General features: G+C 38.9%; 3 protein-coding genes across 3 annotated transcripts; all 3 read right to left on the reverse strand.

Moving 5' to 3' along the window:
- Positions 1-715: 715 nt before the first annotated feature.
- bace1 (beta-secretase 1) lies at positions 716-11,761 on the reverse strand. Its single transcript, XM_054603201.1, has 9 exons — positions 11,260-11,761; positions 7,449-7,537; positions 6,656-6,872; positions 5,746-5,883; positions 5,528-5,662; positions 5,317-5,418; positions 4,384-4,533; positions 2,428-2,599; positions 716-2,252 (listed from the first exon to the last, which is right to left on the reverse strand). The coding sequence occupies exons 1-9, from the start codon at positions 11,635-11,637 to the stop codon at positions 2,014-2,016; spliced, it is 1,620 nt and encodes a 539-aa protein (XP_054459176.1). The 5' UTR covers positions 11,638-11,761; the 3' UTR covers positions 716-2,013.
- A 2,101-nt stretch (positions 11,762-13,862) lies between these two features.
- Positions 13,863-17,252, reverse strand: LOC129094960 (T-box transcription factor TBX1). Its single transcript, XM_054603320.1, has 7 exons — positions 16,658-17,252; positions 16,459-16,560; positions 16,053-16,224; positions 15,731-15,886; positions 15,555-15,622; positions 14,728-14,837; positions 13,863-14,433 (listed from the first exon to the last, which is right to left on the reverse strand). Exons 1-7 carry the CDS (start codon positions 16,720-16,722, stop codon positions 14,249-14,251), a joined length of 858 nt encoding a protein of 285 aa, XP_054459295.1. The 5' UTR covers positions 16,723-17,252; the 3' UTR covers positions 13,863-14,248.
- A 1,107-nt stretch (positions 17,253-18,359) lies between these two features.
- LOC129095042 (apolipoprotein A-I-like) lies at positions 18,360-20,561 on the reverse strand. Its single transcript, XM_054603439.1, has 4 exons — positions 20,517-20,561; positions 19,785-19,836; positions 19,493-19,637; positions 18,360-19,379 (listed from the first exon to the last, which is right to left on the reverse strand). The coding sequence occupies exons 2-4, from the start codon at positions 19,825-19,827 to the stop codon at positions 18,776-18,778; spliced, it is 792 nt and encodes a 263-aa protein (XP_054459414.1). The 5' UTR covers positions 19,828-19,836; positions 20,517-20,561; the 3' UTR covers positions 18,360-18,775.
- Between the last annotated feature and the right edge of the window lie 756 nt (positions 20,562-21,317).

Consider the following 21,317-nt stretch of genomic DNA (forward strand, 5'->3'; position numbering starts at 1 on the left):
ATGTGTATGTGTTTACTTTATGATCATAAAGGAATATATCTATCTATCTATCTATCTATCTATCTATCTATCTATCTATCTATCTATCTATCTATCTATCTATCTATCTATCTATCTATCTATCTTAATATCTATCTTATCTATCTATCTTAATATCTATCTATCTTAATATCTATCTATCTATATCTATCTATCTATCTATCTATCTATCTATCTATCTATCTATCTATCTATCTATCTATCTATCTATCTATCTATCTATCTATCTTAATATCTATCCATCTATCTATCTATCTATCTATCTATCTATCTATCTATCTATCTATCTATCTATCTATCTTAATATCTATCTATCTTAATATCTATCTATCATCCATCCATCCATCTATCTATCTATCCATCTATCTATCTATCTATCTATCTATCCATCCATCCATCTATCTATCTATCTATCTATCTATCTATCTATCTATCTATCTATCTATCTATTAAGTTTAAGTTTGATTAAGTTTTTGCCTTGATACTAAGTATATGCATTTGTTTTTTCTAAATTATTTCCAAACATGTGTTGCACATTTTTTCTTAGTTTTTAACACTGGAGTTCTAAAATTCAACTATATAGGACGTCAATCTATAAATTAGTTTAGTATTTGTGTGAAGAAATGAAAAATGAAACCACGTTACAGTTACAATAAGTACTTTATTGATTCCACAGTGCTGCCAGCGCCTGACAGATAAATATACAGTTCTGAGTTTATCTATTTACAGCTTGCTGAGAGACGACACAAACTGTAGACATACATAGTATTCTTATGTGTATAACATACTTTGGGCTGGTTTCCTCGTCCAAGCATACATATGTGGTCCCCGTTGAGAGATGTGGTGAGTTGGGCTTGTTTCTGTGTCAGTGAAAGAAGCCCTATTAAGTCCTGGTTAGTTAACATGTGATGTATTGTTACATGTGCAAATCATCAGTGCAGCAGTAGGATAAACAATGTGTAATCTGTGTGTGTGTGTGTGTGTGTGTGTGTGTGTGTGTGTCTGCACAAATAGAAGATCCGGTACGCACACATCTTATGTACAATAAATACATTTAAGCTATCAATATAGGAAAAGAAAATGACATCTGATATTGACTGCGTTCAGTAGTCTCAGTTTCACACCAAGCTAAAACTGATTTTATGCAATAAAATCCTGTTACAATCTGACATTTTAATCTTTGCGTTGCAGAATTCTTCGCTGGCATTTGCAAAATAGTGTTATTTCATAGATGCTATTCATACTCAGTAGTGTCATTTTGAATTTTCACAAGTGTCATCTTCATTTTCATTAAATCTTTCTGTAAACTCTTCTTTTAATAGTACAGCTTTGCAAATACAGGCATGCTCACACACTTCAAACCTTGTGTCATTCACACATAAACCACAAACAGCAGTAACACCCACATGTAACCACATCTTCATATGTTTGAATCTTACCAATGCAAACCTTTCCGACTATGTGATGGTTTCACATCTTATATTCACATCCAGGTTGTGAGGTTCTTCAATTAGCCATGTTTATAAATGATCTGTTTACTCTATATTACCCCGAAAACACACCACCAGTGCACCAACTCGGCAATGTTAGGAGACAGATCTTTTCAAAAATCCAATCCATCTCTGTTGCCTATTTACACATCACTTGTAACAGAGTTTTGTTTTGCATTTCTCCACCTCTCGCCATGCTGATCTGCATAGGTAGCTGGAACAGGAGAAGTTGTCGCCAACTTTCTCTCGTCTGTCCTTCAGGTTAGTAATGGCTCTAGTTATCCTCAAAAGCTCTGTTCGCTGTGTATTCGCTGCATGTCAGCATTTGCTATACTTTACATATTGTATTCCTGAAGAACCCTTTCAAAGCTCTCTTTCAACAACACCGGCATTTTGTAACGATGTACATCCCTTTTTTACCACAATCCATCCCAGCCCTGTTGTTCCAAGCGAAGGTCTCAATGAATCCTTTTCGTTCCTGCCTTCACTTGAGGAGCGATATGTCGTCGGCAAAGTCCCCGTGTGGGTGGAGGCAGCGGGCGAAGCGCCACTGGCACACCATGAGACACAGCGGCAGCATGAAGAGGGCGCAGATTCCCGCCATGATGTAGGCGATGGTCATGAGGGTGGACTCGTCCGTCTGAGGGATGTTGTAGCCGCAGTCCTCCAGGTCGACGCCGTGGAACGGGCCTTCCACGGAGGCTGTGCGAAACTCATCATGCACTACAGATGGGAGAAAAGATTGTAGGAATTTGAGACACACAATGATCATGATAACTGTAGTCCCTAAATTCCAATACTTCTTTTAATGAGCATCCATATTTCTTCCTATTTTCCATTTTACACTGCAAACCCTCACTGATTCTCCTTCTCCACCCCTCCACCCTCTCCCCCTCACCATGGCAGGTGCTGACGGCAAAGCCGATGCGTTTCTTTTCGCGGTCGAAGACCACGTAGAAGCCCTCCATGATGACCGCCCCCATCACGGTACCAGTGCTGGACTGGGACACGGCGAACTTGTAGCAGTCCTCCTGGGCGGAGGCCACGTCCTCTACTGGCCGCAGGTATTGCTACATAAACCAAAAAAAAACAGAAAAACCAAGGATGGAAAGTCAGAGACGGAACATCTAAAACAAGAGTTACCATGGTAAATTATGAACAGGGCATTACTGTATAAATCCCTGTGAAATTATATATTGTGTTGTATTTCCTTTATTTGCTACATTTCCTGAGTATTTTCATATTATTAGATATGTTTTATTAACCCTATTATATTTCCTTTTTAAAAATTGGGATAGTTTTTATAATAGTTATAAATGTTACGTTCTCTTCCTTCCCCTCTTTTCATTCAGGACTTTTTTTATATTAATCACAGGCAGCTTTTACGCAAGAGAGATCCTGTGAATCATTTGTTTCTCGATCATTTCAGGGTGATTATGCCGTTGCCATGTCCGGTGCCTTGCAATAAAATGCTGAAAGACAATAACAGGAAGTGTGGTCATTCTCCTCTACCGACCACAATCAAGAGTACCTCACACACCTGCATGTTAGTCCTGGCTGATATCATGTGTTGATTTTAGTTTAACACAGATATATATATATATTATATATATTCTATCTACATATACTGTATTTTGTCTGATAAGTAAGCTTTGATTAATGTCACAAGTGTTTATAGAAAATGTGCTGTCATTACATAGTTTGCCCACCAGAGAGCACTGACTTTAACATCTGAAAGAAGTCAAGCTTTGTACAGGTCTTAGTCAGGATCCTTACTATAAAGCCTCAGGGATTAAGTTTTTAAGTTTTCCTGTATATACATAAGGTCAGTTTTCTTTCTATACGTGGTGAACACTCTTGAACTTGCTACGGAAGTTATAACAGAAGGAAATGAAAGTGCAAACTTTTCTAAAGCGTTCTATTCTGCTTTCAGCATCAAGGTCGCTGGCCTCCCACGGATTTAAAGCACTGAACCTCGCTTTTAAATCTCACTGTCAAATCTTCTTCATTCAACCACCATCAAGGCCTCTTTCTGCGAGGCTTTGAATAAAAAAACGTTTAATGACTTTTCAGGTTTTATGAAAAGCTTTAGAAAATATATTCAAAAGTAATTCTCTCTGAAATGTGGTCATTATTTTTTTTTCTCTCATGGTACCTCGCCAGGCTTTTATCTATTGAGATTACATAAAAGAGTATGAATGAAGGATAATTGGACCAGACTTCCTGTAGGAGTGCAGAGGGTAATGAAAAACTGCATGTATTCAGGATTAAAGGCAGTCAGTGAAATCACCTTAAAACTCAGAACTACAGAGGAAGTACATGACTCACAGTAACGACTGATTATTAAATTAAAATTCAAGTTTACAACAAATCAAGTTTAAGCAGAACATAGTAGCTGCCGATTATTTGCACATCATTTTAGGCTTAAAGGTGCATTGTGTAGGATCTGGCGGCATCTAGTGGTGAGGTTGCAGAGACATCAAATTAGACTTCTACCGTTTGCCAAGTCGGTGGTTGACGCAAAAACAAAACATAAATGGCCGTATCTAAGGCCAGTGTTTGGTTTGTCCTTTCTGGGCGACTGTAGAAACATGGCGGGCGACGACGTAGAAAGGAACTTCTCTGTATGAAGATATAAGTGGCTCATTCCACAAAAACACGATTCCTATTCTTATGACACAAATGAAAACATACTTATTAATATTGTGTTCCATTTCTGCCATTAGATCCCCCTAAATACCACACACTGTACCTTTAAGTCATATTTGTTCATATTCTTCATGGTCCAACGGGACAGATAATATCACAATAGTTGCCGCCACATTCAGTTAGAGTACGAGACGCTGTGTGTTACCTGTGGTAGGATGGAGATCCTGAAGGACTGGTTGTGGTTTTCACTCATCAGGTAGAGGGAGATGACGGGGAAGATGTGCCAGGGTGTAGTGCCGGCCTGCCAACAAACCAGCTGCTCCCCGAGCCAGAACCCAGAGGGGAACTGTTCCGTCTGAAAAACATGGTCGGGGGGGGGGGGGGGGGGGACGTTCATACTTTTCTCTCACGTACACGCTCGTTACAAATCGGGGAATGAGACTGGGTAGTTTTTGACTTTTTTGTAGGTTGTTAAATAATCTAAGTAAGTAATGAGTGGGGCATTGAAAGCAACAGAGGAAATTTTTTTTTGAGTTAAGCTTATTTTATAATCGCCGAGGTGAAGCTGGTGTGTGGTGTGCTCACCAGAAAATGACATGATCACAGACTGCCCGTCGTGCGCTTAGTCTCTGCAAGTGCAATCTTTGAATTTTTTAACTAGGCGTGTGCAATCAGAGTTTTTCAGACATGATTGTCACAAATAGTCCACTGATAAAAGCACTATAAACATGTATGAGGATTTTACAAAAATGTTTTTCACATGCTTTAGAAACAGGAGGTCTTAAAAATCTCTATTTGAGTAAATATTTTTCAGCCAAATCAAAATTGTTTACAGGACATTCAACCTTTGTGTCTTTTTATTGTATTCAATACATGACTTAGCTCTTTACAGGGCTTGTATAAAGGCAATAAATTAGTCCATGAATATGAGATATGAGTTTACAGTTAATAACAATCCCTCCTTCAGCTTTGAGGAGGTTGGTTTATGGTCTTTTGCCGGTTACATTTGTTATTTTTTTGCTTCATCGCACCCTCGCAACGCACTGCGTGTTGAGCATAAACGCCTTTAGTATAAACAAAGCTTTATGCACATTATAATAAGGATGTAAGGGTAGCCAAAATGTTTGTAAGGACTGACCGAAGAGGCTGCTTCAATAGCTTTGACTGCAGCCTGGAAGACTTTTCTAGGCAGTCGGAGGTTGGTGGTGCCGCTGTCCACGATGCTCTTGTCGTAGTTGTACTGAAAAAGACAGACAAACAGTTTAGAATTACAAATCGACTTTTAGTGTCAGATATTGTCCATTGAATCATTCTTTCTTTGGTTTGTGCCGCCGTATATTTGATCTCACCTCCTTACAGTCCATGTTGAGGTCCTGTCCATTCACCTCGATGCGTACGATAATGACCTCATAGTACCACTCCCTGCGAATGGGAGTGTACCAGAGCTCTCCAACGTAGAGCGACGGGTCCACTCCTCCGATGATCTAAAGAGCATTTGGAGAAAAAATATTTCAGCACTGGCTCCAAATGTGACATTAGATGATTTGTATGTTTGTGTGTGTCTCACCATGCTGCCGCCAACAGTGGCGCTGCCCAGGGAGTAGTTTTGGGTGAAGCCGGCTCCACACAACTGGAGAGAGAAGAGGTTGGGGACAGGAGTCTGGCGAACCAGAGAGTCAAAGAAAGGCTCCAATGTCTCGTCGGGCTGGAGAGAGAGAGAGAGAGAGAGAGAGAGAGAGAGAGAGAGAGAGGGTAAGGATAGATTTACAATTTAATGGCGGAACTAAGCTGCTGTTTTTAGCTTTCAGTTTTTTTCTCATCAAAAGATTAAACAAACCTCATCCTTCTCAGAATACCTTTTGTCAAATCAGGTTTCATTCTGCCGTCTCACCTTCCCAGTGAATACAGTAGTATTATCACTCTCCCCATTTGCAAATTTTGTAGTATTTAGTGCCTCTCTTTTTTAAATACTGTAGTAGAAATTTTGTAGTAGAGGATGTCTGAATTTTTTCCTCAGATCTAATGTCATAGTACACCAGTTTAGGTATTCAGAAAGCTAAGGAAGTACAGTATCTTTTAACAAGGCTGATTCTTACAAAAATATACTGAAATATCCTGTTTTGCTTTACTGATCACACTGAGGAGAAGTAATAAAAAGCAATAAATTAATAATTAAATGAAAGATCTGGCAATGTTGGGGGTGCCATAGAAAAGTAACACACAGTGCCACAAAGGACTGCTTATGGGGCATGATAATACATTTTAAATGAAGAGTCTCCACCAGCAGCTGGTGGTGTGTCCACTGACACATTGCTGAAGCGTCCTTTTTCCTTACAGCTTATTATTGATCTAAAATGTGACATTTAAGTCTGTGAGCTTCCAATGTGTAAACAATTGTGTCCTATGCAGCTTTAAAAAGATCAATCACTTGGAGATATTTATAGATTTTAATTGACCAAGCGTTGCGCTGCTCTTACCCGGGCTATGTCAGCGTAGGCCAGTCCCAGGATTCCCTCCCAGTTGGATCCATTGATGAAGAAGCGATCCGACTGGGTGATTGCGGCGATGTTGGCTCGCAGCGTGGCGTTGGGGCCGTGTGGCACAGAGACCAGGTCGGTGCCCAGCTCCCCCTCCCAGCGACCCTGAGTGTAGGGAACGTACACACTCCTACCCTGGTCACGGTACGAGCCGGAGCTAACGGACAGAGAGGGAGGAAAAAGGTGGAGGAAGTGAGAATACGGTGGAGGAGAAAGAAGAGGAACCTCTGAATATGAACAAATATATTATGATAAAATGTCAGTCTGATTGTGCGTAAAAGCATTGTCACATTATTCAAAGTTACTAAAAGGAACTTAGATTTTTTTTGTTGATTTTGGCGGTCCCTGTGGACGAAAGTGGTAGTGTTTCCGAGCACCAGAGTCCCTTTAGAAAACCTCTCGTTTTACTACAGAAGGGTCTGACAAGTCTGCCTCAAGCAGACCTGGTGCTGGTTTTCCTGTGCCTGACATTAAGAATAAGTATATAGAAATAGCCAATCTTCTCGCTGATGGTCTTGTTTACGTTTGTTGGTCATATAGTGTCAACAGTAGCAAATTGAGAATGTTTCATAACCAGATAGAAGTGCCTCACAGTAGCTTTAACACAATACTACCCATAGCAATAAGATGTAGAATAAGAGACTATGATTTGCAATTATGATGTCAGTTTTAACAATTAATTAATCACATAAAGCCTAAATAAAGATATAAAAAAAGCGGTCTGTCTACTTACAGAGAACGGTGGTAGTATCTGCGAAGGAAGGGATGAGCAGCTGCCCCGACCGCAAAGTTACTGCTTCCTGTATCCACCAGGATGTTCAACTGATGAGATGGAGAGAGAATGGAAGAAAAAGAGAGAGAGAGATTTATTAAATATACTGTATGCTGTCGTCTGCAAAGAAATCAATAGGTTTGTGAAACTGACGCTTGTGTTACATGGTGAAATTGATTATGTTCAATCTCTGAAGGGCAAGTTTAATCATTGCTACCTTGGAGACAGACATGCTCATCTAGAAAATGTCTTGTTATTGATATCTTTACTTTTTTTTATTTTTGCACTGGCGGCTGTTTGTCCCCATTACAGCAGGAAGTCAGCCTCACCTCTCGCAGATTTTCATTTCTCATCCCCCCCGTGGTTCTCAGTATCCATTTCTCTTTCCTAGTAGAGTCCTGTGCTGCTTCCTGTTGCCCTAGATGCCCTTCTCTCCCCCCTCCCAACCTCTGTCTCCACTCTCACCCTCCACTCCTCTCAGGTTGCCCATTCTACTCCCTATCTCGCTCTCTCTCTCTCCTCCGTCTCCTCCTCTTCTGTCTGCATCTCTGTGAGAGTATCATATTTTGCAGTCAAAACAGTTACTGGATGTGTGAATGGAGCACAGAGAGAAACATAATCCTTTATGAATGATATTCTAAATTATATTTTTCACACAGGCAGCCTTTATATTTTCCGTTTCTGTTTTACCGCTGCTTTAATACACACTATGCATGTTGTTTCAGTCATACTTGTTAATGCCATAGCATCAATTTAATTGAGTTCAATCAAAACTTTTTCATTCATATGGTTCAGGTTTATGTTTAGTAGTATTTTACTGACTATTTTACTGCAAATCAAAGTGAAATATGTTTTACAGAAACACTAAAAACAGATGAACGGACACACACAGCCACTGTAAGCTGTTCAATAATGGATTGGCTCTTTAAATAAATACAGGAGTGCTACTGTCTCAAAGGCTGCACCTGAAAGCCCAGAATAAATACCGACTCTGTCTACCTCACTTTTCTTTACAACACACACATATATCCAAGTCACACACACACACACACACACACACACACACACAGATACCTGCTTAAGCTGTCAGTACAAACACCATTGTGGAATAAAGCTATACACACTCTCGGCCAGCGTTTTGCTGACGGATCAGGATGGATGTGTTTCTCTCACGGCTGCATCCTGACACACTGAGACTTCATGTCTTCCCTCTGCTCTGTCTTCCTGTCCTCCCTGGCAGCGTGATTGTCTGTTCCATCCATTACATTTGCCCTTCCCCCACCACTGCAGAGGAGAAATCATCTCGTGGTTGCAAGAACACTTCCTATGGGAAAGTTACTGTAAATGACTAGAGGTCATTTACAGTAACTTTTGCATCTATCAATTTATAAAAAGCTTAATTTATCTAGATGCCCGGGCTTTTAAAATCCTTAAATACATTCAGATAATTTGATTCAAGATATCTTAAGACTTATAAAGGGCCTGCAAATGGTCTATAAGTGTGTTGTTACGGTTACGAATATCCTGACGGGTCATTTAAATGAATGAGATGGTCACTGACAACAGACCAGCACTCTGGGATCTGCTGTTTTTACTGTACTTAATGACATGCTTAAGTTTGTTAGCCACCTGATTCATAAAATTAAATTCACTTTTTGATCATCTTTAGGTCAGAGGTCACAGAGCCGTTGGTCATTAAGCTTCTATAGAGAGTGCAGTGATTTCTTGTTATTTTTTTAGCGTGGACACTCTGGACAAAAAGACTTTACGACACATCCGTTACAAAAATGTACAGTTATGAAGAAAACTGCCCTGAGCATCACACAGGTTTAAGCAGGACTCACAATTTCAAAGGTTAGGCCAAGCATTAAGAACATTAAACGGTCAAGCAAGCATCGAGTTGACCCTAAATAAAGTCACGCATCGCTGAAAATGAAAGTGGAAATTGATTTTGGGGTTAACCCCAGGGTGAAAAAACTTCCAATGGCATATTTGGAAACCTCTTCCATTTATTTAAAACATCTTGAGTTTGCTCATGGAAGGGCTCGTTATTACATATTGCTTCTTAAATCAGAATTTTGCCAATTTTTTGCTTTTATTCAGACACCATAAATAACATTTGAGAACTTTGGCTTCTTGCAATAAAACAAAGGGGATTTGTGTACATTTAAAAAATATATATTTTTCAAAGTTAGGGGTTAAAAAGCATTGATTTAATATTGGTATCCGGTATCGCAAAAACATCAAATGATATCTGTACCTAGAGAGCTTCAAACACCAAAACGGTGAAGCTGAACGGCCTCAACTGGCTGATAGCCCCGATGGCGCTCAGCTCATTCATTCTTCGTCCCTCCTCTTCATCTCTCTTTCTTATTCATTTAATTTCACCTTCTCCCTCTCTTTCTTCTTCTACCACCTCAACATCATCACTTTCTCTCCTTCCCTCTACCCGTCGCCCTCTGTGTGCCAGCCTGCACACCGCAGCTGCACCCAGCTGGCACTCCTCACTCTGCAGAATTAATGGTCCCATTATCTCTCTGTGTCATTCAGGCCTCTCTCTCACTTGTCACACACACACACACACACACACACACACACACACACACACACACACACACACACACACACACACACACACAGGCCCATCTGTCTTTGCGAGGCCATCGACAGCATTACACAACTGGACAGTATATTTGAAGTAGCGTCAACTTACTTTCATTTTTGCATTACATTATTTAATTGCATTAGAAATATTAAATTATGAGTATAAAGCCATAAGTAAAGGACATGGGCTACATGTAAATGTGCTGTCAAGTTGTGTTATACGTGCATAGTATCTTCTCTAGTAATGTAAGCTTAAGTATAATAATTATGATGTAATGTATGTGTGTGTGTGTGTGAGTGTGGTGCTTTGAAATGAGTTAAATACACCTATTATTGTTATTATGGTGGTTTAAGTTTTCTAATAATCAAAAAAGAGTGAGAGCTAAATACACAGACACACATACTGGTGCAAGATTGAGGTAAACATGAGATAAATGAAATATTGTATGTCTTTAAACATCACTTTAATGCTTTTTTTTTAAATCAACAAAGAGCACTGGATTTAATGGTTATGAGTATAGCTGCTGGTATTTAATGCAACATTAATATTTTTTAAAATCAACAAAGAGCACTGGATTTAATGGTTATGAGTATAGCTGCTGGTATTTAATGCAACATTAATATTTTTTTAAATCAACAAAGAGCACTGGATTTAATGGTTATGAGTATAGAGCTGCTGGTATTTAATGCAACATTAATATTTTTTAAAATCAACAAAGAGCACTGGATTTAATGGTTATGAGTATAGCTGCTGGTATTTAATGCAACATTAATATTTTTTACATCAACAAAGAGCACTGGATTTAATGGTTATGAGTATAGCTGCTGGTATTTAATGCAACATTAATATTTTTTTAAATCATCAAAGAGCACTGGATTTAATGGTTATGAGTATATAGCTGCTGGTATTTAATGCAACATTAATTGAGTTCAATCAAAACATTAATATATAATGTTTTGATTGACATTAATATATAACATAACATTGATACATTAATATACAACAATTAATATATAACATTAATATATAACATAAATTAAGCAGATTAAATGAGACTGAAATAGATTCTGCACATGTCAACCTTAAAGAAACCTTTGTGTGTATTACTTTTATTGTGCATTTAAGAGTGCATTGTTGTTATCACACCCTGCATGAATAAAGCTTTACCTTCTGTGGAGGAGAGCCCACGGCCATCTCCACATAGTACCCCTGCCCAGACTTCCCACGCAGGTTATCCACCATCTCCACAAAGCTGACGCCGCCCGCTGCCGCTACCGCTACCGCTGCCGCTGCCGCTGCCGCTACCGCTCCTCTCCGCCTGCGCGCAGCCTGCTTCACCGCGTTGCCGCGCTGGCGATTCGCTGCTGCGGCAGGCGAAGGCGAAAGCGAAGGCGAAGTCTGTTCGGCGCCTTGCCGCAGTGGTACGCGGATGGCGAGAGGCAGGCCTGAGGCGTCCGGTGCGGATTGCCCATCACTGAGCAGACACAGCATCATCCACAGAAACAAACCTGCCTGCAGAGACGACCCCTCCATGTTGAATTGCATTTATTTTTTGCGTGAATTTTGGTTTTGACGCGCCGCTTCGCTCAGCCCCGCATGTGCACCGCAAATATAAGAAAGGTCAGGTTTTTATCCCGCACAAAATGACCGAAAACCATGGTCGGAAGGGCCGCTGTGAGCACCGTAATCCGCATCCTCCCCCCTGTCCCCGACCCGTTCATTCAGCTCTCCTCCTCCCAGTCTTTCACCTCCTCCTCCTCCTCCTCCTCCTCCATCCCGCAGAGCAGCGAGCCGCACCACCGTCAAGAACCGCATGACTTCCTGCCAGCATTATCAAAATAATCTGTGAAATGATTATTATTATTATTGTCTTATTATGTAAATAAACATCATATATATGTATTTTTATTATTATTTCATTATCATTATATTTTATTATTATTTTATGTTATGATATATATTTTTATTATTATTATTTCATTATCATTATATTTTATTATTATTGTCTTATTATGTAAATAAACATCATATTATGTTATGATATGTATGTTTTTTATTATTATTATTATTATTTTTTATTATTATTTCATTATCATTATATTTTCTTATTATTTTATGTTATGATATGTATTTTTATTTTTTATTATTTCATTATCATTATATTTTATTATTATTTTATGTTATGATATGTATTTTTATTTTTATTATTTCATTATCATTATATTTTATTATTATTTTATGTTATGATATGTATTTTTATTTTATTATTATTTCATTATCATTATATTTTATTATTATTTTATGTTATGATATGTATTTTTTTTTATTATTATTATTATTTCATTATCATTATATTTTATGTTATTATGTATGATTTTTTATTATTATTATTTATTATCATTATATTTTATTATTTTATTATTATTATTTTATGTTATGATATGTATTTCATTATATTATTATTATTTTTATGTTATTATCATTATATTTCATTTCATTATTTTATTTTATTTTATGATATGATATGTATTTTTATTATTATTATTTCATTATCATTATATTTTATTATTATTTTATGTTATGATATGTATTTTTATTATTATTATTATTTCATTATCATTATATTTTATTATTATTTTATGTTATGATATGTATTTTTATTATTATTATTTCATTATCATTATATTTTATTATTATTTTATGTTATGATATGTATTTTTATTTTATTATTATTATTATTATTTCATTATCATTATATTTTATTATTATGTTATGTTATGATATGTATTTTTATTATTATTTTATTATCATTATATTTTATTATCTTATTTTATTTTATTTTTTTTTATGTTATGATATGTGGATTATACCATATTATTTTTTATTTATTATTATACCATAATGATGGTATTACCAAATTATTAGGCTTGCAACAAATTTTATGTTATGATATTATTATTTTTATCTTTATTATTATTATTTCATTATCATTATATTTGTATTATTATTTTATGTTATGATATGTATTTTTTTATTATTATTATTATTATTATTATTCATTATCATTATCATTATATTTTATTATATTTTATGTTATGATATGTATTTTTATTTTGATTATTATTATTATTATTTCATTATCATTATATTTTATTATTATTTTACGTTATGATATGTATTATTATTATTATTATTATTATTTCATTATATTTATTTTATTAATATTTTATGTTATGATATGTATTGTTATTATTATTATTATTATTATTTCATTATCATTATATTTTATTAATATTTTATGTTATGATATGTATTTTTATTATTATTATTTCATTATCATTATATTTTATTATTATTTTATGTTATAATACGTATTTCTATTATTATTTTTGACTCATTTTTAAATATTTTTCTTCTTCTTTTTGAACAGGATTATGGCTTGTTATGCACACAATGCATTGTTCGTTTTTTCATGACGTCTTTTATTTTGAAGGGCAAAATCGCAATTCCTTGGATACTCCTTGTTCTTGGTAATTAAGCTTTCACCTTGATCCCTATGCGGATCACAGACGTTTCTATTCCCATGCAGACATGTGCATTTGGGGCACATCTACCTGCTGTCATCCAGATAACAACTACAGCCAAATCCACATCATATGTATCTTCTAAACCATATTTCCTTGTTTAAATTTAGGAAAAATCAGAGAGATTTCAAAATGGCATTTTATTAGATTTCAGAATGGCATTTTATTAGATTTCAAAATGGCATTTTATTATCCCAGATAACAGATTGTAGTTGCACACATGTTAAACCACGAAAAGACCATGTTATTTAGACTTATAGTGTGTTTGTTGTTCTCTCTACTGTATTGATTATGTATTCTATAGTACTTTACTGTGACACCATAGTGCTCTTATTGTATGGTATGATATTAATAATATATGGCGTAATTGCTGTATATCTATTATATTGTTATGTAAACTACATTATGCTTTTAATGAAGCACTTGTATTATGCATAGTATCCCTATAAATTAATTATGTGAGGGAGACCACACATTATATTCATTTTTATAGTACACACAATACAGTTGTATGGAAACAGTAGGTCAAATATAATTCAAAGTTCAGTTAGTTTGCTTTATTTTATTTTTTTCTATGACAGACTGCCTCTCTCCTCGGTTGATCCTGGACAGTCCCAGTAGGAAGGAATCGGAAAGAAGGAAGCAGCTGTTAATGCGTTGTCCCCATCTCTCCTCTCCATGGTGAGTCCCAGAGAGTCCTTACAGTGGTGGAACAGTCCACACTGCTCCACTAGCAACAGAGCTGAGTCCTCCGGTCCTGAGGATCAATACAGTTGGACAGTTCAGATCAGATCAAGTTTTAACATGCTCTTTCCATCTTTCAAATATAAATCATTTCCCCACTGCTGATTCAAATCATCAGATTCTGCTTATGAGCCCATCCAGCTTTATACCAACATGAGCAGTTTTCTTTAACCCTCCCTCTTTTTGGAGGCATCTAATAATCAAACAGATCCAACAAATGCACAAAATTATGTAGCTGAAGTTTAAAGTAGCAACAAAGTTCGATTTCAAAGCCAACACACACTGTAACATGCGGAGAGATACTCACTGGTTGAAGTCTTTGAGCCCCAGCTTCTCTGCTCTCCAGGTTTAGTGGAGAGCAGCTCAGCTCTGCCCTCTGGTGGACACCACACTGCCAGGGGTCCGGAATAACCCACCCTACACATTACATTACATTACATTACAGTAAATTTAGCAGACGCTTTTATCCAAAGCGACTTACAGTCAGTAGTATATTACATATCATTCACCCATTCACACACTGATGACAGGCTACCATGCAAGGTGCCACCATCAGACTCTAACTAACATTCATGCAACATCCAGTCCACACCGATGGCAAGCCTTCGGGAGCAACTTGGGGTTAAGTGTCTTGCCCAAGGACACATCGACTGCAGAAGCCGGGTATCGAACCACCGACCCTCTGAATGGAGAACTACCTTGCTCTCCACTACGCCACAGCCGCCCAAACATTCACACACACACACACACACACACACACACACACACACACACACACACACACACACACACACACACACACACACACACACACACACACACACACACAGATACTGTATATATGACATGCTTATAGTGATATAGTCACATATCATCTATATATGTATCACCATAATCATGTCCCTCACAGTTTTACCCTACATGGCCAACGACCTACGTCCTCTGAAAACAAAGGTCAAAGATTAGCTATCACAGAGACTGCTGCCTTATCACTATGTACCAGCTGATAACAGCGATAAAGATACACTATGATCTAGTCAACTGGCCCTTTTTTTCTGAGAAGGTTTTTCACATGTGTTTGTTAATCAGGCAAACTGCATTCAGACATGACTAAATTGATTGATTGACACTCACCGGTCCTGGGGGTCTGTCGTCCTGAAGCCTTTAGCAAATGGGTTGCTAGCAATTTTTAGCTGGGTGATCTGAGATATAGGGTCAAATTTATAAGAAATTGCACCTTACTCTTATACCAGTTATATCAGTTAATGCACAATTAAAAAGCCTACACTGAAGTCTACTGATCCACCTACCCGGTGGTTCTGATAGGCAGTGACGGCCATGAAGCGTGTCTCTGGGAAGGAAAAAGAGCAAAAGTTCCTGTGTGCGTTTAAGTGGCTGTTGGGAGCCGGATCCACATACACCACATGGAAGCGCGGCTGATAGCGATGCATGGAGTTCAATATCATCTGTGGAAGAGTCAGTCAGAGAACACATAACTATGCAAGTCAAACGAGAGACATTTCTACATGTTCTTGCGGTGAAAAAATGTTAATCAAAACAATGTGCTATGCTCTTTTTTACTGCTCTCAAAAGTGAAAAAATATAGGAGTCATATTAAAGACATTTACTGACATGTCCGTTGTCATCCAGCATGTTGTTGGTGAGCTTGAGAGTGTCGAAGGAGACGGTCTGCTTCATCCACTGGGCTCCACAGGCAGGTGAGTCTGGGTGGAAATGCATCCTGCTTGGGGCTACAACATCCGCTCGCCCTGTCACCAACCAGGATGAGCTGTGGAACGCATATCTGATACACACACACACACACACACAATAGGTTAAATAGGACTGATGAGGTAAGATGAAACTTGCAAAGGCGCAACTAGCACAGAGCTAGGTAATAAGTTGACAATGGGGGTTTTGAATAAGTTGATGGAAATATTTGAGCAGAACATGAATGAGCTTAATTCATTTACTCTGTGTTGCAAATTCTCTGTTACACACTATTCACTGCACACCTCACTCTGTATTTGCGTCTGACCTGTATCTCTTATCGTCAACAATGAGAAAGTCCATGAGCAGGACATATTCAGCAGTAGGATCCATCCCGGAGATTTGCACCTGGAATGTTGGAAACATCCTCCTGCAGATTATGAACATGATAATTTAGCATAATGTAGTAAGAGACACAGAAGAAAGAGGGGAAAAATGGAGAAGTGCATGATGAGTGTCATTGTTACCTTCCAGCTTTGGTAACAATCATCTCCGTGCCCAGCTGGTCAAACTGCTGCCAGAGTGCATGCATCTCCAGCTGAACTCTGACCCCACTGACTTGGGGGGCCTTGGCGCCCGATGGTGACCCGCTGTCTGCACAGCAGGGCAGAGATAGTTCACAGCTCTGAGACAGATGAGGACCTGAGGAGAGGGGAGGCTTGCGGTGAACTTTAGTTCACATTGTATTGGATAACGGACTTTGTCTAAAATCATTATCACATGAATGTATATTTTCTACATTCAGCTGAGATCATTTCAACACTTACCATCCATAATTTGAAGGTTTACAAGATAAATAATATGAATGAATTTGCCGTTTTATCCCTTCCTTTGATATTTCGGTTCACCACAGTCTGTTCTTCCACTTGTGACAAGAAACTCCTGTCATAACATCAAGACCAGTACAGAACCATCAATAAATAAATAAATCAAGGCAAAATATCGTCCTCCCAGTCCAGTGCCAGGTTCTGTGGTAGACGTGCATCCAAGTGTTAGGAGTGGCCGTTTGTGTCCAGCAACATGCTGGTTTTATAAACCACGAGTCTCTCACTTGGGACCTCATGCCTGCCTCATCCATTACAATACTCATAGTGCCACTGACATGCACTAATCACAGCTGCACACAAAACCTTCTTGGAGCATTTAGAAATCCCTGCTTGAATATCCCATTGTTTCATATAGCCTAAAGCTTCAAGTGAAGCTTGTTTTGACCGACCAGTAGGACATTAATAACATCCCAATCAGCCCAGTGTTACTGAGTGTGGACAGATGAAGACAGCAACGAACTGCTTTTATTATTCATAGCCTACTTTCTTGGAGCAGAGTTTCAACACCTTAGTAATTAGAGAGTCAGTTATTCCCCTAAACGGAAGCTGACATGCCTGATTTAGATTAATTGCAACACACTTATAAAATGCATAACATATCAGAAAGTGTCAGTGATTAAGTTCTGGACTTCTCTCCATTGTCTTCCTTGTTGTTAATGTTGTCTTGTATTACATGAAGACTTCTAACTCTCAATCTAAGACACCAATGATTTGGTTTATGATCTTCACGAATCAAAGTTGTCAGTACAAATACAAGTGCATGTGTTTAGTGGTGTTGTTGTGATGTGTGTGTGTAGCCTCATGTGGTTCTATGATGGGACTGTGTTGAAGGGTTCCAGCCTGAGGGATCCAAAGCAGAAAAGCGGGCTTTCCCCTAATAAAGCACAACACGACTTAAGCTTGTCAATAGACCAATTTGCATCCCGCGATCAGCTCATTAATCACAGCTTTCAGAACCACAGGCGAATATATATCTCATATGTCATTGGATGTCTCTCTTAAGTAGAACTGATTGTATTAATTTTGTTCTCCTAGAAAAAGGCCTTGTGATCAATGATGACCCCTCAGAATGCTGTCTGTGTGATATGACCTTAGAGGCTCACCGAGGTCAAAAACACTCTGAATGAAGCCAAAGGTGTGCTGTTAAAACTCCTAAGAGTGTAATTTTGGTAGTAAGACTGCAATATATATTTTCATAGTTTAGATAAAGTTATCTATATTCTCCTGTTGGCTTCAGATGCGGTGAATTGCAGCGTGTCATAGATTATTATAGACAATATTCCGCTTCATTACAGGCAGATCACTTAGGGAAGGTTCAAATTAGAGTCAGAGAGCGAGGTAGTTAGTATAAACAAGTCATTTGTTTATTGAGTTGTATTTCGTCGAAGCACAGTTTTTATCATACAAGCATCATTACACAGAGTTTCAGGCACTCACATACAATTTCTACACAAAACGTAAGCAGTTGGCTCGCGGTGTGCAAAGAGTAAAGCATGTGTGTGCTGAGTTTGTGTGTGTCTGTTGCTTGCATGTGCTTGAGCATGAGCGCAAAAAGCAAGGTGTTTGCATCGGAGAGTAGAGAGAGAGCAAGAGTCCCGCCATTTTGTTGCAAAGAAATGCAACAAGTTAGGCAACCGGCTTCATTTTGGGAGGTGGTCTGGCTGCGCTTTTATGAAAAGAAGGAATGGAGAGAAAGGTGGAATGGGTCTAGGACTGATAGGTAGGTGAGATTAGTTACAGGAACAAGGTAGAAAGGATTTAGCTCTTGTTGATAGAAGCAGCCACGATCTCGAAGATGGAGTTGAGCTTTATCTTGATGTCATCAGCCAGAGGTGTAATCTTCTCCTTCAGGGCAGCGAGGTCATCGGTGTTGATGCCATGTGCCTGGTCGTAGGCCTGCTTCAGCTGATCCTTGTATTCCGTGACGTAGGGGCTAACCATCACCTTCAGCTGGTTCAGGCGCTCAGAGAGCTTGGTACGCACAGCTTCCACAATGGGCATCAGGGCGTCCTTGGTCTCCTCAACGTTGGTCATCACCTTGTTGCGCATGTCTTCCACAATGGGCTCCATCTTGACCCTCAGGACTTCCATATCTGCCTGGTGCTTGCTGGAGTACTCTGTGATGAGGGGCTCAAGGGCTTGGTAGTACTGATCAATGTGCCTGTCGAGGACCTCCTTCAGGGCAACACGCTTGGGCTCCAGGTCGGCTTTCAGGTTGTCGATGTCAGTCATGACGGAGGAGCGGAAGTCGGCGGTGGCGTCAGAGATGGTGGTGACCACGGTGTCAGTGATGGGGGCCACGCTAACCTGCAGAGCCTTGATCTGGTTGAACATCTCCTCAATGCGGCCAGACACGCGGGTCCTGGGAGGGGAACAGAGATGGAGGAGGAAGACCATTTTAGCAGAAGTTAAAAAAGGGCATTATTGAGTAACATTATTTGGTGAGGCTGACTGAGGAGAATAACGTGGCCTTACTTGAGCTCACTGTACTCGGCGTCATCGAGGTGGTCCAGGGCTTTGTTGGCACTGTCCTTCACCTGAGCCATGTACACATTCATAACTGAACGGATGTGGTCCAGCTGGTTTGGTGCATCGGCCTGCAGGGAAGCGGCATGAGAGCCTGAGGGGGGAACGAAAGGTGGGAATGAGAGACAAGCACATAGCGAAGGGGGTAATTCAAAAGTGAAATAGCAAATGTATATTGATACACTGGCTAAGCAAAGCTGTAAATGCAGGTTAAGTAAGAAACGGCAAATTTAGTACTCACCGACTGCCAGCAAAAGGGCGAGAGCGAGAGCAACAAATTTCATGATGGTGGTCTAGAGTGGAAAAAGAGGCAAAAAAACGTCACACTCACAGTACTGCAGTTTAAGGGATTTCAATAAAACATGTTTAAATCGCACTAAGAAAAAAACAATTTAAATGTGGTAACCCAAAAATCCAGTAAATCACTTAACATTAAGACCAGATAAGCAGGCTTAAAAGTACACACCGTTAAAGCTACACACTCATCCCTGAATGGGTCCACATGAGTTCATGCTAAACATATGGCTCCTAATTAAAATAACCTGTAATCTGGGTAGATTAGGGATGGCAACAAATTCAGAGAGACAACTCAAGATGATTAGCTCTGGACTGCTAGGTAATGCTCATCCTGGCTTTACAGTAAAACATAGAATTGCCAAGTTACCTCCCTGAGCTCAGAGACAATTGTGATATGAGGACACTTAAAAAACTTGATCTTGTTGTAAATGGAGGCAACTGCTAAAAAAATCACCACAGGCTAAACCGCATGATCCCAAAGTAAAATGAAAAAAACCCCCACAAAGTTAATTTGTATTTTGAACCAGCTCACAACTTCATCAAAGTTTACAGATTCCAGTAAACTCAATCTGGCAGATGCAAAAAAAGCAGTTCTCTAGCAGTTATTCTGGTCTGACTATCCATTATAGGCTACCGCCCAAGTCCCAGTAAGAGTCACCGCTGTTGCTTCGCTTACCTGGTGGAGTTCGAGATGAGACTGAAAAACTTCAACAAGAGCAGACTTTTTATACTGCCTGGGTGAGGGATGAGTCCATGTGGGGAGGAGGGGTGGGGGTGGAGGTGTGAGGGTTGTGTGTCTCCGTGGAGGTGGACCTCACCCCCCTGCCAGCTCCCTCAGCAGGGAGACTGGGTTGAGAGTTCAATGGTCACCTGCTGGGAGGAGATCACTCAGCACACACGTAGACACACACAGTCATAGATTTGCTTTACATTATCAGTGTCATAAATGCACTGTAAGTTTAACCAAAGTAACCAGCATTTCTTAGCAAACCTCTCACAATCCTTGGAACTCAACACTATCTTATGGGAGACTTTATTCCTGATACTTCTGGGAAAGCTTTAAGAATTTTTTTCTGCTTGATGAAGGCCTTTCTCATGTGTCCTGCTGCCAGGCTGCTCTCGTTGTGTAGAAGACACGAAAGACTGACATAAACAGCTCTGTGAAAAGATGAAGATGTGAAGATTAGGAAAGGTTAAATTAGGAAGGGAGTGTGAATATACCAAAACGGGAGGAGGGTGAAAAGACAGAAAGTAGAGAGACGGGAGAGCTGGAAGGGGAGAAATTGAATGGAAAGAATGGGAATAAAATGGAGGAAAAGTCAATAGGCTACATAAAAAAAGGTCCACATTCCCTCACATAGCTCAGGTAAAGGTATCCAACAGGGGTCCGTACTGGATCCTGTTTTATTTTCCACATTTTTGCAGCATACATTCCAAAAAACACTTAAGGTTGACCCTCCCACTGGTTTTCTTGTAT

The sequence above is a fragment of the Anoplopoma fimbria genome, chromosome 1 (assembly GCF_027596085.1).
Source record: "Anoplopoma fimbria isolate UVic2021 breed Golden Eagle Sablefish chromosome 1, Afim_UVic_2022, whole genome shotgun sequence".
Classification (NCBI taxonomy): Eukaryota; Metazoa; Chordata; class Actinopteri; order Perciformes; family Anoplopomatidae; genus Anoplopoma; species Anoplopoma fimbria.

Coding starts and splice junctions, on each gene's coding strand:
- bace1 (XM_054603201.1), bottom strand. CDS start 11,637: ATGCAATTCAACATGGAGGGGTCGTCTCTGCAGGCAGGTTTGTTTCTG. Junction 5,663..5,745: donor CCACTGTTGGCGGCAGCATG/GTGAGACACACA, acceptor AATGCTCTTTAG/ATCATCGGAGGAGTGGACCC. Junction 5,419..5,527: donor TCAACATGGACTGTAAGGAG/GTGAGATCAAAT, acceptor TGTCTTTTTCAG/TACAACTACGACAAGAGCAT.
- LOC129094960 (XM_054603320.1), bottom strand. CDS start 16,722: ATGCATGCACTCTGGCAGCAGTTTGACCAGCTGGGCACGGAGATGATT. Junction 16,561..16,657: donor ATTGTTACCAAAGCTGGAAG/GTAACAATGACA, acceptor CATAATCTGCAG/GAGGATGTTTCCAACATTCC. Junction 14,434..14,727: donor GGGCTCAAAGACTTCAACCA/GTGAGTATCTCT, acceptor ATTGATCCTCAG/GACCGGAGGACTCAGCTCTG.
- LOC129095042 (XM_054603439.1), bottom strand. CDS start 19,827: ATGAAATTTGTTGCTCTCGCTCTCGCCCTTTTGCTGGCAGTCG. Junction 19,638..19,784: donor CGCCCTTTTGCTGGCAGTCG/GTGAGTACTAAA, acceptor TTCCCCCCTCAG/GCTCTCATGCCGCTTCCCTG. Junction 19,380..19,492: donor GCCGAGTACAGTGAGCTCAA/GTAAGGCCACGT, acceptor TTCCCCTCCCAG/GACCCGCGTGTCTGGCCGCA.